Below are 17772 nucleotides of genomic sequence, written 5' to 3' on the forward strand. Positions count from 1 at the left end.
CATGGGGTGGCTGTGTGTGTTTTTTCCATCTCTCTGTTACTGCCCTTTTGAGTTCAGGCTGTCAGGAAGGAAGGGTGGAATTTGCAAAGACCTGGCCCTCAAAGCTCAGGAAGGGAGTAAAGTCTAGCTGGCTTCTTGGTTGCTCAGCTCCTTCATTTACGGGAAGCTGAGCCAATGGTGAGATGAATTCTAGCTCTGTGTCGCTGTGAAAGGGGAGGAACATTTACAAAGATGTTCTTGTTGCATTTAAATGATCATATTCTTCCATCACAGATGAGCTAGGTATTGGGCAGCTTGAGGACCTGAAGTGCACAGAATCACAGAACTATTTCATACTGGTGTTTTCTTTTGGGGGCGGGGGGATAGAGGGGAATACTAAATGTACTTTGCAAATGTTTTCTTAATGCTTACTTTGGCATTTTATACATAAATAGGCTAAAAGAGACTGTCCATTATGCTGTAGCTATGACATTAATTTTTCATAAGTATTTTATTATACTTGCTGAATGCAAAGAAGGAAACTTCAGACATAAATGTATGAATAATTACTCAGTGGAGTCATTCTGTATTTTACAATTATAAGGCTGACTACTCATGAGTGGTGCATTTAATAGATAATTTTAAAGTAACTTCATTGATGGTTTAATTTCTCAAACTAGTTCAGGTGGCCAAGTGTCTCAGGGGTAAGGTTCTCTCTATGTGATACCACAAAATATTGATCTATGAAAGCAATTCAGATGCAATTTCTTTTCTACTTGATCACATTTCATACTATTGCTAGATTAAAGTATTTCAATGAGTGATGACAGACACCAAATGCTTAAGAATAATTTATTATAAAACTTAAAAGTGTAAAAATCTATTTGTTAAATATGTTTTCTTGCAAATTAGGAAAAGATCTCCATTATTTCATTTTAACACCTTTGTCCACTTTCTGGTCCACTTCCACTGGAGAATAATTTAAGAAACACCGAATAACACTAATGTGAATCCAAAGCAAGCCAATTTGTTTTTACTCTCACTTGCTTATATATTTTACTTTTTACTTATACACTTAAAATAAGATTTTCACTGAACTGCAGCATGAGACTCAATGTTGAAGCACTAGAATTTCATCTGCCTTCTTCTGCAGGAAAATTATTGTTACCCAAGGTGGTAAGAAGTGTTTTAGTTCTATTATAGATTTGTAAGAGATGCATGTTACCATGTGTTTCCTGTCCATCGACGGCATTTTTAACGTTAAGGAACTAAACGCCACAAAATGACATAAACATATACCATCTAGAAGAAAATCCCAAGAGCAGTTAATGAGAATGTTTGAGCAACTTATCTGGAACTTACAGACAGGACACCAGTAGAGAACAGGTCACAATGAACTGTAAACAGTTGCAACTACTCAAAGCAGCCTATCTGAAGACTGATCTTCATGAGCTGAATTTTCATAATTTCATTAGTGTACTGGAAGATCACACGGTTTTGGATTCAAGTTACAGCTCTGCCCTTCATAGGCTATAATGAGCTTGGCCACGTTGCCATTTCTTTGAAGCGCTAAATGGGATCTAATCCTTCTCTACTGGGCTTTTATGGAGACTAAAGGAGAAACTATAATGTGTGGGGCTCACAACAGACCTTCAAACATGCCTATTTTGTTTTTCCCCTCTTCCATTTCCAAATATTGAAACTGAAGCTCAGACATAAAATATTTTGATTTTGATAAGATCATAGGCTAAATTAATGACTGAAGTTGATGACAGATTTAATCAGAGTGGATAAATGTTGCTTTTAGGTATAGACTCGGCCCTCTGGATCCACAGATTCCACCAACCACAGTTCAAAAATATTTGGAAAAAAATTCCAGAAGTTTCAAAAAGCAAAACTTCAATTTGCCACTCTCTGGCAATGCTATGAATCCTATTTATAACTATTTATGTATCATTTACATTGTAATATATATCATAAGTAATCTAGAGATGATTTAAAGTATATGGGAGGATGTGTGTAGGTTATATGCAAATGCTATTCCACTTTACATAAGAAACTTGAGTATCTGCAGATTTTGGCATTCGGGTAGGCCGGAGGCCCTGTAATCAATGCCCTGTGGGAACCCAGGACAATCACAGTGGGGAAGAACAAAGACCCACCTATCTCATACTCAAGCACAAACTATCAAGGTGTCCATTGGAACCTTTTGTTTAGCTTGCATTCCTGAACTAAGCCAACTTTTCTGGCCCCCAGCAGATGTGAACACAGTGTCTCCCAGAAGGTTACTGGAGATGCCTCTGAGCAACGCGTGTCCTACATCAGCTCCGAACAGGAAAACCAGCAACTCCAGACTCCCTGAGCTCGCTGCAGGCACAGCTCACTCTAAAGTGAATGGGACCCTCACTCTAACTCTAAAGGACCCTGAGATAGAAACTGTTTTGGAACCAGAAACAATCTGTTGAAAAAACCAATTATCAGAAGTCATGAATGATTCTCAGAAACCTCAACCATCCTGAGAAAGGGTGTTGAGCCCAAATGTAAATGAAGAACACACACACACACACACACAAATAAATGAGCAAACCCAACAAAAAAGAGCAAGGAGATACCGAGAGCAGGGAAGTGGTCACCGCAGGGAAGAGGTGGTGGACAGGAGAAAGGGTACATGGGGTCACCTTTATGGTGACAGATGGAAGCTAAACTTTGAGGGCATTGCAGTGCATATTGAAATCAAATTATAATCCTGTACACAGGAAACAATTTGTAAAAAAAAAAAAAAAAGGACATACGCTTGGTAGAAAGGCACAGCCTTAAGCTCTTGTATTACACGTGGCAGAAGAGGGTTCTGTAGACACACACAGCCCTCATTTGACTCTGCTCTCCCCTCTCTGACCCACGCAGAGACTGGCCCCTCTCTGGCTGACCGCTCCATCAGCCCACCGTGTACTGCTGATGCTTACTCTTCCTGCTTCACTTTACCCTGAACCTGATTTCTGCTCTCGCCACAGTACTGTAACACATCTGCCCTTCTCTCTAGCATCCTTTATTGTTATTCACTCACTCACGTGTCTGATTATTTGCAACCCCGTGAACGGCAGCACACCTGGCTTTCCTGTCCTTCACCATCTCCCCGAGTTTGCTCAAACTCACGTCCATTGATGCCACCAGGGAGGCCACCCAACCACCGCATCCTCTAAAATCCTTCAATCAGTTTAGTTGCTTAGTCGTGTTCGACTCTTTGTGACCCCATGGACTGCAGCACACCAGGCTTCCCTGTCCATCACCAACTCCCAGAGCTTGCTCAAACTCATGTCCATTGAGTCAGTGCTGCCATCCAACCATCTCATCCTCTGTCTCATCCTCTAGAATCCTTAGCTGCTCCCTTACCTGAGTTCCACTGCACTTGAACCATACCTTCTATTTACATTGTAGCGCTACTTGTTCAGGTATCTGTCTTCCTCCTAGAACTGAGAATTCCTGGAGGGTAGAAACTCCCTCACTGCTTTGTAAACTCAGCACCCTGCACAAACCCTGGCATGCTTCGGGCACTTGATGTTTGTTAAATAGAATGGAAATGACTCCAAATCTTCGTTGAAAACTACCGGAGCTTTTTGTTTCTCAATGTTGCTTATAATCATCCTTTCTTTCTACTTCTCTGCCTCCGTCTTAGTTACGGCCCTTTTTGCCTCAAGTCATAATCAATGCCCCAACTCCCAAAATGCCTCCAAGCTTGAAGGATCTCTCTAGTCATGGACACTGTTCCCATGGGCTTTAACAGCAAGTTATTTTGATCTTTCAGCTACTGACATGTAGATGGCGAGGTCCTTCCAACTGGCATCAAGGTCTTCCCCAGTCAGATTCCTTCCCATCTTGAATGCAGGGGCCACATCCTACATCTCTGTCTCACACAGGGTTTTTGTGTGTATGTGTGCACATGTACACTTACATACACACACACTCAATAAATGTTTGCTAAAATAAAGAACTTTATTACCTACAGGCCAGTTTTTCATTTATTTTCCTGTCAAGTGCTGAGTAATTTACACATTTAAAATAAGTTAATGGCAGTATATGTTTTCAGAATGCTGTTGGAAATCTTGTATGTCTTTATTAATTCTCATTCACATAGGAGTTTTTCATCAGCAGGAACTGGGAACCTTCCAGTTCCTTCGATGGAAGGAAGGAACCCACCAGGCTCCTTCAGTGGAGTCTGTAGCACCAAGGAGGCGTCCCTAGCATGTTCTTCTTCCATAGATGGACCTCTGTGTGAATTTAGATTAACATCCTTCTGCCTGGAATTGGAGTAAGGGGAATTACAGAATTTGGACCTTTGATATCAAAACGCTAAGGGAGCTTGATACATTCATGCCATAGCACCACAGTTCTTATCATTTGCTGGTAACACAGTACACCAGCACTTTCAAAGGTGATTTGGCTGACTTTTTTTTTTCCCCCTACTGAACCCACAGGGGAACAACTCCAGTCAAGTTTCCTTCTGGCCTGGGAGTCGTGCTCTTTCAAATAAGACAGATTTTGTGGGTTGGTTCTCTCCTGGTTCACACATAAACTGATGATTTTACCATCAGAGGATAATCTTATGTGCCTTATTTGAAAGTTCTCAGTGACTATCTCACTATAGGTTCACTCCAGAAGTGTCTTTGATACAGAGAGATGTGTTACAAGTTTCCTAGGTGGTGCTAGGGGCAAAGAATCCTCCTAACAAAGCAGGAAATGCAGGAGACGTGGGTTTGATCCCTGGAGAAGAAAATGGCAACCCACTCTAGCATTCTTGCCTGGAGAATCCCACAGACAGAGGATCCTGGTGGGCTACAGTCCATGGGGTCACGAAGAGTTGGACATGACTGAACACACATTTTAATCTATTTATCTGTGTTACAAGCAGTGGTTCTTGAGTGTCAATGTGTGTGGCGGTCACCTGGGGGTCTCCTTAAGCTGTAGATAGAGTCTGCCTCAGTGGATGGGGGCAGGGTAGAGAATCTGCATTGCAACATTTCGAGTAGCAAGGTTAAGAGTGTTATAGTTAATTAAGCAGCGAAGTTGGGATTTAAACCCAGGTCCATCTAATTCCAAAGTCTGTCTCTTTCCCACAATGCTGAAATGCAGAAATAGAGTGCTGAATAATAAATGAGAAATTGTGTTTAAGCTAAATTATTGGGGAAAACTACTATATGGAATGTTAGAATGCAAAAGTACTCTTCTCCAGGAGGAAAAAAGAAAGAAGTACATTAAGCTGGAGGGGGGGAAAAGCACAATTTTTTTGAGGAACACAGAGTGATAATCTAAGAGGACAGAGACAAAGAAGATAAAATAGAGTGAAAATTTGTGGAAGACAGATAATATTCACATCCTTAAAGAGAACAGAAAGAGCCACACTTGCTATGACTATAATCCCCAAGTGATGACCCTACTCACTCACTCCAGGTCCCTGACTGCCCAAGGAGAAGCAGGTGACAGTAACTAAGGATAATGTGAGATGAGAGGACAGCTCCATGATCCAGAGAGGTGAAGCCCACACCCCACTCCACCAGCGTTCCAGAAAACAGCCAGTTCTGCCAGCGACAGAGTGCAAAGCCAGGGCCGCCTCAGCCCTCCAAGACTGGCTATGAGTGCAGACCTGTGAGATCACACTCAAGGAACAGCTTGTAAAATAGAAAATGGGGGATTCTGTCTCAATAGTCAGGCCTTACATTTTGGGATCGAACACATCTGGACCTTAACAGCCAAAGAGTTTTCCTCTAGACGCCACATTAAAGGCAATTTCAAAGCTACGGAAAGGGTACTCTGCATGTGTTCTCTATCAGTTCAGTCACTCAGTCGTGTCCGGCTCTGCGACCCCATGAAATGCAGCACGCCAGGCCTCCCTGTCCATAAGACAGTATAAAACCCCCACTGTGTTAGACCAGCCCACTGAGATCCAGCAGGACTTTGTCTCCTCCGCTGGCACCGAGCAAGGTTTTTAAAGAACACGCTGTCCTCTTTGTCATTAACTACAGAAGTTTAGGAAACACCACACACACATCTCCAGCCTCCTCTGATACCATTATTCACCGTTCTAAACACACATAAAGCCCTCCTGAAGTGACTCAACCAGAATATGTTTATCATCTACTGTTTAGAGCCCGAAGTCCTTTAACCAGTCCTGATCTATTTTTCAAAGGACCTTCTTTGCATTTATTGTTTTAAATTGTTTTACTCATTTATCACTTTCTCTAATGAGACTCTAAGTTACCACATTTGTTTGTTTTTGTTTTTTAATTATTACTGTTTAGGTAGTTTCTCTCTCACAGGATTGTGAATTCTTGAAAAGCTAAAACTTGTTCTAGATTTCATCTCACGAGAGCCTAGTGCCGTGTCAAGCACATAGTTGGCATTCAACAGAATACTGGATGCAAACATAAGTAAGCTCTAGTGCAGAGATCTGGTCATCAATGGTACCATTTATTCAGAAGAATCTCAAAAAGTTTTTGAATGGAAGTTGCTTCATCTTTTCTCAGTTCCTTTAATTCTTATACACAAAGATCCCGCAAACAACCAACTGAGGACCTACTCATATTACTTCAGCACTTCAAACCAACAGGCATTTGTTGAATGGCTACTATAAGTTGTCACTATAAAAGCTGCAGGACTCAGTTCCTAGGTTCACACCCCTGCCTCCTCCTTGAGGAAGTTCATCTACATGCCATAGTGAGTCCTCAGCCCTTGGCTTTGTATATTTTGAAATAAATAAAAACCAGTATATAATACATATTACATACTTGATCAAACTGGGGGTCTTCTCCACGTTGTAGAGATTTTGTCAATGGCTTTTCCTAGAAAGAAAAACATGTAAGAAAAATTACCAGAGGCTCTTAAATATTTCAAAAGAAAGGCCATTATTGTTAAAAAAATTTCTCATCTATTTCTTCCTTTATGGGAGAAAGAGATAACAGTTTTCAAATAAGAAACTCTTCTTTACTATTCAAACCTTAAAGTATAGAGTTTGATCACCACCACCAGGAGTTTTGCTATTCATCTTCACATATTTGACCAAGACATTCAAATCTGAAGTAGTAATTGGCCCTATGTATTTCAATGAAAATCACATGATAAAAACTAGAGAATTTGTTTGAAATTTTAGTACCTATCTCAGAACTTCAGAGATAATAAAAAGTTGAAAGTGACACACCATTTCAGGTCCCAAGATTTAGAAACAAAATACATTAAGTCCCCTACATACCAATGAGTTCCATCCCAAGAGAGCATTCATAAATTCAATAAAGTTAGCCTAGGTACCCAACTAACATAATCGGCTACATAGTATTGTACTGCAATAGGTTTCTAATACTTGTCACACAAATAACACATACATAAAAACAAACAGTAAATAAAGGAAACATTTTAAATCTTACATAACCTTGAAAAGTACAGTATTACAGTACACCAGCTGGTGTACAAGGGCACGTTCACATCTTTGAAAGTTTGTATATAGGGGACTTACCTTAGGCCTAACTATTGGTCTGGTGTTTAGGGACAGCCTACCAATCACACGGTTACTAGGTGTAACTGCTGAATTTTGAGCATGATCTTTTGACTTGTAACACATCCAAATCTCAGCAAAAATAATCTGGGTAGTGACAAAGGTCTACACAAACAAATTTTCCTAACTGTGATGTCTTTGTTTACATTAAGAAGACTTCACTGATCTTTCAGGAGGGCATTTTATAACTATTTATCCTTATCATTCTTTGATATATATGGAAGCTAACGCTGACCCAAATTTGGTTTAAGATTAGAAACCATGTAAAAAGTTATATATCAAAAAATAAAGCTTTACTTGAGCCAAGGTAGATGTTCTGGAAAAAGTCCATTCACATTTTGCTGACCACACAGACTCTTTCCTTGTTTCATTTCTTCAATCTTCTCTGCCACCGAAAAGAGGATAAGTGCCTAAGGCGGATGTGTGCCCCACCCCGGCCCCCAGGGTCTCTGTTCTTAAAAAGATGGGCTCAGTCTGGGTACAGGAAGCTTAATCGAGAACCGTGTGAATTAACTGCCCCGTCTCATCTGCAAAATACACAGCTTCAAAGTGCAGACTCATCAAAAATGAAGAGACTGCTGTGTTCTTAAGGGCTAATAAACATTTTCTCTTCAGAGTATATTATCTTGAACACACAGGTGGAAGAGCAGATATCAAAATGTAACTGAGAACAAAGAAGAACAAATAAAGAGACAGAGTCAGTTGACTGTATGAGGACACAAATTCAGCAAATAAATTGTGAAGCATTTCCTATGCTTTAATGTCACCTGAAGTCCTTTGTAAAACAAAATACAAATGTGAAACCAAAGAAGTGAAAACAGGTGGGGCCAGGTTCCACAGACATCTTTGGAACAAACCCAGCAGAAACATTTCTATTCCTTGTTTTATTTACTCATCACTCAACAGTAATCGAGGACTCACAAGGTATCAAATGAGACTTGGGGGGAATGCTGACTAGCACAGTGTTCCTGCCAGTGGGGATAGAAGCTGAAATGCTGAGTATTACCTAGACTTGTTCACTAGTCAAATCTCAGCCCACCGTCACTTCCTCAGGGAAGCCTTTCACTGAGTCCTCTCCTAACACCTGCTCCACACCCCCAGATGCCTACAAAGCTCTGCATATGTACCCTTTCACGGCTCTTACCACAGAGTAAACTCACATCACAATGTATCAACAGAATTACCCTGTACAAATACACATCCAAGAGTGATCAGCCGATGGCCACCCCGAGTGACTATTCTAAGCTGCAGAAATGCAGGACCCTCTCTTTTTCCCAGCACTTAAAGTCACAGGGCAGGGCGTGGCTTGGCAATGGTTAAACAAATGCCAAATTAATCATATCTCTAGGCTGATGATGTCCAGTTTCTCCAACTAAGAGATCCTCTTACCGGCATGTGTCTATTTTGTTGTAATAAACTTTTTAATATACTTTTCAGTGTGGCAAAATACACATGACACAAGATTGACCATTTTAACAATTTTTAAGTGTACAATTCTGCAACAGTAACTGTTGTTCAATCTTCACCACTATTTTGAGGACTCCATTAAATGTCAGAAATTTTTAAGAAATTCTCAACCACAAAAGACTTACACCCCAAACACAGAAGATAGTAATCCTGTTAAGTTACTGCTATACTCCTAAGTCAAGTCCATTAGCCCATTACTTGAGTTCCATGCCCCAGTAAAACAACATATCTTCATACTGAGTTCTCCCTAACTGTTCTTACACAAATATGCTGTCTTAATCATATTTGAAGATTTAGTTTAAACGTCACTTCCAGGATTAAGCTATTCCCCACTTTCCCCAAGTAGATTCATCTGTTCGTTGTCACATGGCACTTGGTTTGCATCTATTCTTGCCAGCATTTCCAGTGTTGTAACTTATCTATCTCCCTACACGCCTAGTACAGAGCTGAAACTTTTTATTAAGGTTTCTTAGATGAATATAGTTATCCTCAGGTGGTGCAGTATTAAAACAATCTGCCTGGCAATGCAGGAGATGCAGGTTCAATCCCTGGGTCAGGAAGATCCCCTTGAGTAGGAAATGGCAACCTGCTCCAGTATTCTTACCTGGAAAATTCCATGGACAGAGGAGCCTGATGGGCTACAGTCCATGGGGTCGCAGAGTCGGACATGACTGAACACACACACATACTTCCATTAGATGAATGTATCCCTGTGCATTTGGAAAGATTGCTTTGGACGCAGAGAATCAAGTTTACCTTTTAACATTCCCGAAGTTATCTTTGCACCAGCATAGATTTTATCAGTGTCAAGAGGTTAAAAAGTAGACCTGGGGAAGATAGTTTCGTGCTGGCTAAAAAGTACAGGGAAAAGGAAGAAAGAAAAGGGGAAGAAAGGAAGGGCACGGAGAATGAAAGCAAGAAGGGAAACAAACTTGCTCAAGCCCAGAAGAGAGGCATCTGAACACAGAGCAGTCCAATAGGCTCATGGCCACTTGAGAAAAGAGAACTGCAGAGGCATGGTTCTGCTTAAGATTCTCCCACAGATCAGCACATGCCACCTACGGTCTGTAAGAATCCAAGGTGTGCACAGTCAAGACCAAGTGGTTCTCAAAGACCAACAGCAGTAAAATGAGATTGTGCTTAGTCGCTCAGTCGTGTCCAACTCTTTGTGACCCCATGGACTGTAGCCCACCAGGCTCCTCTTTCCATGGGGTTCTCCAGGCAAGAATACTGGAGTAGGTTGCCATTTCCTCTCCAGGGGATCTTCCCAACCCAGGGATCGAACCCAGGTCTCCTGCATGGCAGGCAGAAAAACGAGATTAACACAGATTAAACAACAGGTACTTATAGAACAAGTAGAAACTGACTATGATGGAGGAGGCTCAAAATAATGGACTCATTTGTCCAGTAAGAACAGTGTGCTTTGTATACTTTTAAACATTGTCTTTGTTCTGTATTTTAGTGCAAATTTACTTATTTACTAAAGGGTCATTAATTGAATTGAATGACACTTTCGGTTTTCAAAAATCATTCTAAAAAACTCAAAACTGTGGGGGTGACAAGTTCCAGAAAATTCTTAGTGGTCCAAAGCTGGGAGACCTTAGCCTATAACTTGACCCTTCCCAGAAGCTCCAGCTCACTGGGTTGACAGTAAACAGAAGGGCTGAACAAACCCAAAACACCAAGAGACTCAGCACTGAACATGAGGGATTGCAGACAGGACAAAGAGAGCGCAATGGATGCTGCCCCTCCTAATGGAAGCAAATACTATGAAACAGTCTTGACCCAAACAAAACAAACAAACAAAAATCCTGAATCTAACCAAGTCTTTAGATACATTTCCAATTTTTAGGAAATACAGGAGTTAGGGAAGGAGTAAGAGGAATATGTTACACTAAACCACAGGGATGCGATTGGCAAGATCCAGATGGAAAGAAACTGCAGTAAAGAAAGACACTGCTTCAGTAAAAAGGCGCAAAGAGAAATGGAGGTGGAGTCTATTGATTTTTTTAAAAAGGCTATTGCACTATGTGGATTTGATCTGGATTCTGATGCAAATAACCCTTTAAGAGAAATTACAGGATTCATGAGACCATCAGTGATTTGAACATATTAGATCTGATAATGTTATGGGATGTTTTAACTTTTTAGGTGTTGCAATGGTCTTGTTTAAAAAAGAATCAACCTTTTAGAGATACACTTAGAGACTGAATGAAATGGTTTCTAGCATTTCCTGCAAATACTTCTGGGGAGAGGTGCTGGGGGTGTAACAAATGCGCCATGAGTGGGTAACTGTTGAGATGATCACAGTGTTCACGACACGGTCTCCCCACTTTAGTCCATGTTTGAAATTTTCCATAAAAAAACAAAAACTAAAAACAGGGTATCATGATGTATCACTTTGGTTATCATTAATTTTTTTCTCAATAATGTCTCACTTTCTAAGATGGAATAAGGCACTTCAACCTGGTTTCGACAGCACTTATCCAGCCCTTTGTGTGTGCTGTGTGTGCTCAGCCATGTCTGACTCTTTGTGACCCCCATGGACTATGGCCTGCCAGGCTTCTCTGTCCACGGGATTGTCCAGGCAAGAATAGTGGAGTGGGTGGCCATTTCCTTCTCCAGGGGATCTTCCCGACCCAGGGATCGAGCCCTGGTCTTCTGCGTCTCCTGCACTGGTAGGCAGATTCTTTACCACTGCACCATCTGGGACGCAACTCTTTATCTTTTTCTAGTGGAGCTACAGAAGGAAAACCCCTCCATTTCTTCCCATTTCTAGGCAGGATCTGGGTGGCGAGCATCTCGCCTGCCATGTGAAAAAGCAAGCTGCCCTTCTCAGCCTGCACTGTGGGCTTTTCTTCAAGTTTGCTGCCCTTGAATCAAAGAGCACTGCTGTCCCGACCCATCCAAGAGGATTTTGCCTGTCACGAAGAAACCAGTAGGGGTTTCGAGCACTTCCAAAGGGAAAGAGAAAGGTCCCTGTTTGTGCTGCTCACACCTCGGGATGTTCCAACCTCTCCCTCTCTTAAGAAAACACGAACTCTGAGAGCTCTCTGTGTCCATACCTGCCTAAAGAGGCCACTGACTTCTACCTCCATTTCCAAACAACTTCAGTGCACGCTGACTACATTTTCCTTTCACAGTCGCTCCACACTGGACCGCTCTGTAATCTGTACGTAAGAGAAACGACGGCAACAGCGGTGCCATAGGCGTGGCAGTGAGACAGGTCTAGAGTCTCCTTTATCAAAAGGTGGTTTATTTCGGGGATACAAGGGGCTTATTCAGTAAATAACTTTCTACTTCTGAACTTCTAGTGGCCCTCCAAAATCCCCAATGTGCCCCACATAGGTAGGACTTCGCTAATTTCAAATGTTACCAATTATTAATTGGTATTAATTATTTCAATAAACACGCTACTCAGCAATGCCGCTGGAGTTAATATGAACATACTAAATTTGTTAAATATGTCACCAACCTTGCTTATGAGATGCTATTTTAATGTCTTTTAATTATTATGTAACGGTTCAGTGCATGGACTGTGGATTGTGAGAGATTTGACTTTGACTCCGAGGTCCCTCAGTGGATCTCACTTAACTTCTCTAAGCTTCAGTTAACTTTTAGGTAATGTAAGGATACATGATGCCAACCTACCTCATAGAAATGCAAGATGAACAACACAGAGTACTCAATAATTGAGAGTTATTACTATTATTAAAATTCCTTTCAATACCATTATTACTAGAACTAGATAAAATTAAGATGTATAACTTCTTTCATAATGTGCAGGAGCTGAAAGTAACTTCCACCTCTTTTCCTGGGGTAACACCCACCCCACTAACATTAATTAAACCTTTAATTTTAGCTTCCTGGAAGCTTCCAACTATAACTAGAAAGCTACATCACAAAAAGGAGAAAAGAAACATTATAAAGGGTAATTGTCCCTTTCAGTTAAAAAAATATAACATTGTTACAACTTTAATTCTCATTATGTAATTTAGAGGAACCCTTTTAATGGTAGGATGCTACAAAAACAACCAAATTTTTTAAAAAGAACAACAAACATCAAATTTCTCCAGTCTTGAAGCTGTAGTATATTTGTATAACAACACATTTATGCATCACTGACTTAGGATTTTGATGTCATCATCAGTGAGATTTTATAATACATATGAGTGTTCTTCCCTGATACCTCAGTTGGTAAAGAATCCGCTTGCAATGCAGGAGACCCCAGTTCAATTTCTGGGTCAGGAAGATCTGAGAAGGGATAGGTTACCCACTTCACTATTCTTGGGCTTCCCTTGTGGCTCAGCTGGTAAAGAATTCGCCCACAAATGCAAGAGACCTGGGTTCGATCCCTGGGTTGGAAAGATCCCTGGAGAAGGAAAAGGCTACCCACTCCAGTATTCTGGCCTGGAGAATTCCAAAGGGGTCACAAAGAGTTGGACACAACTGAGCGATTTTCACTTTTGCCAGTGACAGACTTTACTTTTTGGGCTCCCAGGTCACTGCAGGTAGTGACTACAGCCATGAAATTAAACGGTGCTTGCTCCTTGTAAGAAAAGTCATGACCAACCTAGACAGCATATTAAAAAGCAGAGACACTACTTTGCCAACAAAGGTCCATCTAGTCAGAGCTATGGTTTTTCCAGTAGTCATGTATGGATGTGAGAGTTGGACTATAAAGAAATCTGAGTGCCAAAGAACTGATGGTTTTGAACACTGGTGTTGGAGAAGACTCTTGCGAGTCCCTTGGACTGCAAGGAGATCCAACCAGTCCATCCTAAAGGATATTAGTCCTGAATATTCATTGGAAGGACTGATGCTGAAGCTGAAACTCCAATTCCTTCGCCACCTGACGTGAAGAACTGACTCACTGGAAAAGACCCTGATGCTGGGAAAGACTGAAGGCAGGAGAAGGGGACAACAGAGGATGAGATGGTTGGATGGCATCACCGACTCAATGGACATGAGTTTGAGTAAACTCCAGGAGTTGGTGATGGACAGGGAGGCCTGGCGTGCTGCAGTCCATGGGGTCGCAAAGAGTCAGACATGACTGAGCGACTGAACTGAACTGACTGAAGTAGTTAACAGAAAATTTTCAGAGCTCAACTTCTGCAACTGGGATCTCTTTCCTTTACCAGAACACGGGACGGGGGGCAGTGATGAGCAGTGAGCTGGCCCCTTCAGAGCAGAGAATGCTGCTCAAGCATTTCATCTAGAACCATCGCCTGCAGCAGCAGGCACTCTCCTCAGGCTGAACCAAAGAAAATGGGGTTCAAAACATCCTCATGTCTGACACGTTTTTTTTTTCCATTAGATATTATTTGTGCCAACTTTGACCCAACCTTGGAAACATACCTAAGGCATAAGCCCACGAAGCCCCAGTTCAGAATATTGGCCATTTCTCCCACAGAAGTCTCTCCCTACATGAGGGGCAATCAGGGATCCAGGGCTTGGAGTCACCTTGAAGATAACCTCTGTATCTTGATGCCTGCAGGGATCACTGAACTTCTAGTGGAAGACTCAGCCCTCAGTTCATCCACAGGTAAAAATGAGCATTACTTTATGCCAACCTGATTAGCTCACTAATAAGAATTCATAAGCACTAATTAAAACCATTCAGATCTAATGGAAGAAGGGGCTTCAGTTCAGTTCAGTTGCTCAGTCGTGTCCAACTCTTTACGACCCCATGGACTGCAGCACGCCAGGCCTCCCTGTCCATCGCCAACTCTTGGAGTTTACTCAAACTCATGTCCATTGAGTCGGTGATACCATCCAACCACCTCATCCTCTGGCGTCCCCTTCTCCTCCTGCCCCCAATCTTTCCCAGCATCAAGGTCTTTTCAAATGAGTCAGCCCTTTGCATCAGGTGGCCAAAGGAATGAAGTTTCAGCTTCAGCATCAGTCCTTCCAATGAATATTCAGGACTGATTTCCTTTAGGATGGACTGGTTGGGGATCTCCTTGCTGTCCAAGGGACTCTCAAGAGTCTTCTGCAACACCACAAATCAAAAGCATCAATTCTTTAGCACTCAGCTTTCTTTATAGTCCAACTTTCACATCCATACATGACTACTGGAAAAACCATAGCTTTGATTAGATGGACCTTGTTGGTGAAGTAATGTCTCTGCCTTTTAATATGTTGTCTAGGTTGGTAGTAACTTATCTTCCAAGGAGCAAGCGTCTTTCAATTTCATGGCTGCAGTCAATTAAAAGCGCTTGCTCCTTGGAAGAAAAGAAGGGGCTTACAGGAACAGATGAAACTGGGTTTTCCTTCTATTCAGTTACTAAATGGATTTCTTGAAACAAGACAATATATGCTGATTCTTACACAAAATATTGAGAAAAATCCTGATATCAAGAAAATGATAGAGAACATCTCAAATCAGCTACAGGTAGCAGCAAGTAATGGTAGCCCACTCCAGGAGTCTTGCCTGGAGAATCCCACAGAAAGAGGAGCCTGGTGGGCTACAAATCCATAGGGTCCCAAAAGAGTTGGACACAACTGAGCAACGAACACTTCCACTTTTCACCAGCAAGTAAGAAGCTGCCTGGCACCCTGGGATGTGAAATTAGAAGGTAGATTCAAATCTGGAGGAATCTTTTGCATTTGTTCGAAAAATTAAAACTCTTGAGAGAGTCTGTCCTATTTGCAGCTGGCTTTGCACATTTCAGAGGAGCCAGTTTCTACAACAAACCTAACAGTTTCTAGGACAAATCCATTATTTGAACACTGGAAGGGAAACCTCAATTAAAATTGGCTACAAAGTTAATATTCATTTTAATTGAACAGAAGAGAAGCTCCCACAGGCTTTTTTTTTTTTTTAAACTATGGCTGCTGCTGCTGCTAAGTTGCTTCAGTTATGTCCGACTCTGTGCAACCCCATAGGTGGCAACCCACCAGGCTCCCCCCGTCCCTGGGATTCTCCACGCAATAACACTGCAGTGGGTTGCCATTTCCTTCTCCAATGCATGAAAGTGGAGTGGGTTGCCATTGCCTTCTCCTTAAACTATGGCAGCTACCAAGAAACTTAAGATGCTACCTTCTCCCATCTTTTTCTGGCTTACATTCTATTCTGTTGGTATTTTGACTTTTTTTGTCCCAACATATCCCAACTGTTGCAGGGGCTTCCCAGGTGGCACAGTGGTAAAGAACCCACCTGCCAGTGCAGGAGACATGGGTTCAATCCCTGTGTTAGGAAGATCCCTTGGAATAGGAAATGGCAACCCACTCCAGTACTCTTGCCTGGAGAATCCCATGGAGGGAGGAGCCTGGTGGGCTACAGTCCATGGGGTCACAAAGAGCTGGACACGACTGAGCACACACACACACATCCCAACTGTGCATGCCACGTCCACTGAGTGGACATTTACACGTGGGTGCATCTCTCCCTGCCTCCTCTGGGACCCTGAACCATCAGTCAGCTCCTCCCTCCCCAAAGGCCCATCTCCCTTGCCCTGCCCCCCTGGCTCTCGTGCTCACTTAGAACTTTTCATCCTAGTGTCCGCCTTCCCCACACCTCCGTCTCTGGCTACTGCTTTCTTTCTACTCCCTTCTCATCCTTAGTTCTCCAGTGAACTTTGATCTACACTCCAATGATCTACACTTTCAGTCTTTCCCTTCCTCTCCAACTCTTTCTTCAACCACCTGCAATCAGACCTTGTGTCATCACTAAAAAACTGGGCCCCTAGAAGCCCAGTGACTTCCCAAACAACAAATCTGGGGGCCATCTCTCAGCACTTTTCTTTTTGGAATTCTTAGCTGCAGTGAAACACTATTGATGATTCCTTTTTCTACCCAAATCCTTCCATCCCCCACTTTTTCCCCTCCGAATTCTTTAGATATCCTTTCTCTGTGTCCCTCATAGGCTGGTCTTTCTCCTCAAATATTTACATTAACCAGGGATGCTGCTGGGGATGTGAAATCAATCATGTTCTGATTTATCTTTTGATAAGACTACGGTTTTTCCAGTAGTCACATATGGATATGAGAGCTGGATCATAAAGAAAGCTGAGCGCCAAAGAGTTGATGCTTTCAAATTGTGGTGCTGGAGAAGACTCTGCAAGGAGATTAAACAGGTCAATCCTAAAGGAAATCAACCGCGAATATTCACTGGAAGGACTGATGCTGAAGCTCCAATACTTTGGCCACCTGATGCGAAGAGCTGATTCACTGGAAAAGACCCTGATGCCAGAAAAGATTGAAAGCAAAAGGAGAAGGGGGCAGCAGAGGATGAGATGGGGAGACAGTATCACTGACTCAGTGGATGTGAATTTGGGTTAACTCTGGGGATAGTAGAAGACAGAGGAGTCTGGCATGCTGCAGTCCACGGTGTTACAGAGACTCGGACATGACTTAGCGTCTGAACACTATCACTACCACCACATCACAAACACACACACACACACACACACACACACACACACACACACACACGCCCTTCTCAGACTAACCAAACCACCTCTTGTCAAAGAAATTCTACCTGCAGTACAAGGCTCATTTACTCCACCACACTTTCCCTGATCACTCCTATAAGAAGTGACAGAGGTTTCGCTCTCACATAGCTCTTCTGCTGTTCTTTAGTTCCTGGGTACCTAACAAAAGCCATCCTGGTTATTCTCATACACTTCCCTTCTCAAGCCGACTAGAGCTTGAACCTTGAAGTCAATCAAACCAGGATTTTAATCAGGATATTAAGCCCAGCTACACCACCTTTGGTACATCTTACTAAATCTCCCAAGTTCGGCTTCTCTGACCAAAAAACCACAGAGTCCATGAGTATAGTG

At 42.2% G+C, this 17772-nt stretch overlaps 1 protein-coding gene across 5 annotated transcripts in view; it reads right to left on the reverse strand.

The window, feature by feature from the left end:
* Positions 1-17772, reverse strand: part of FRY (FRY microtubule binding protein) — a 438786-nt gene that overhangs the window by 166072 nt on the left and 254942 nt on the right. For all 5 annotated transcript variants that reach the window (XM_069601592.1, XM_069601589.1, XM_069601588.1 and 2 more), the window contains one exon: positions 6759-6812. In XM_069601592.1, coding sequence (XP_069457693.1) covers positions 6759-6812 — 54 coding nt within the window. The remainder of the gene's footprint in view (positions 1-6758; positions 6813-17772) is intronic.

This window comes from Ovis canadensis, chromosome 10 (assembly GCF_042477335.2).
Source record: "Ovis canadensis isolate MfBH-ARS-UI-01 breed Bighorn chromosome 10, ARS-UI_OviCan_v2, whole genome shotgun sequence".
NCBI classification, from domain to species: Eukaryota; Metazoa; Chordata; class Mammalia; order Artiodactyla; family Bovidae; genus Ovis; species Ovis canadensis.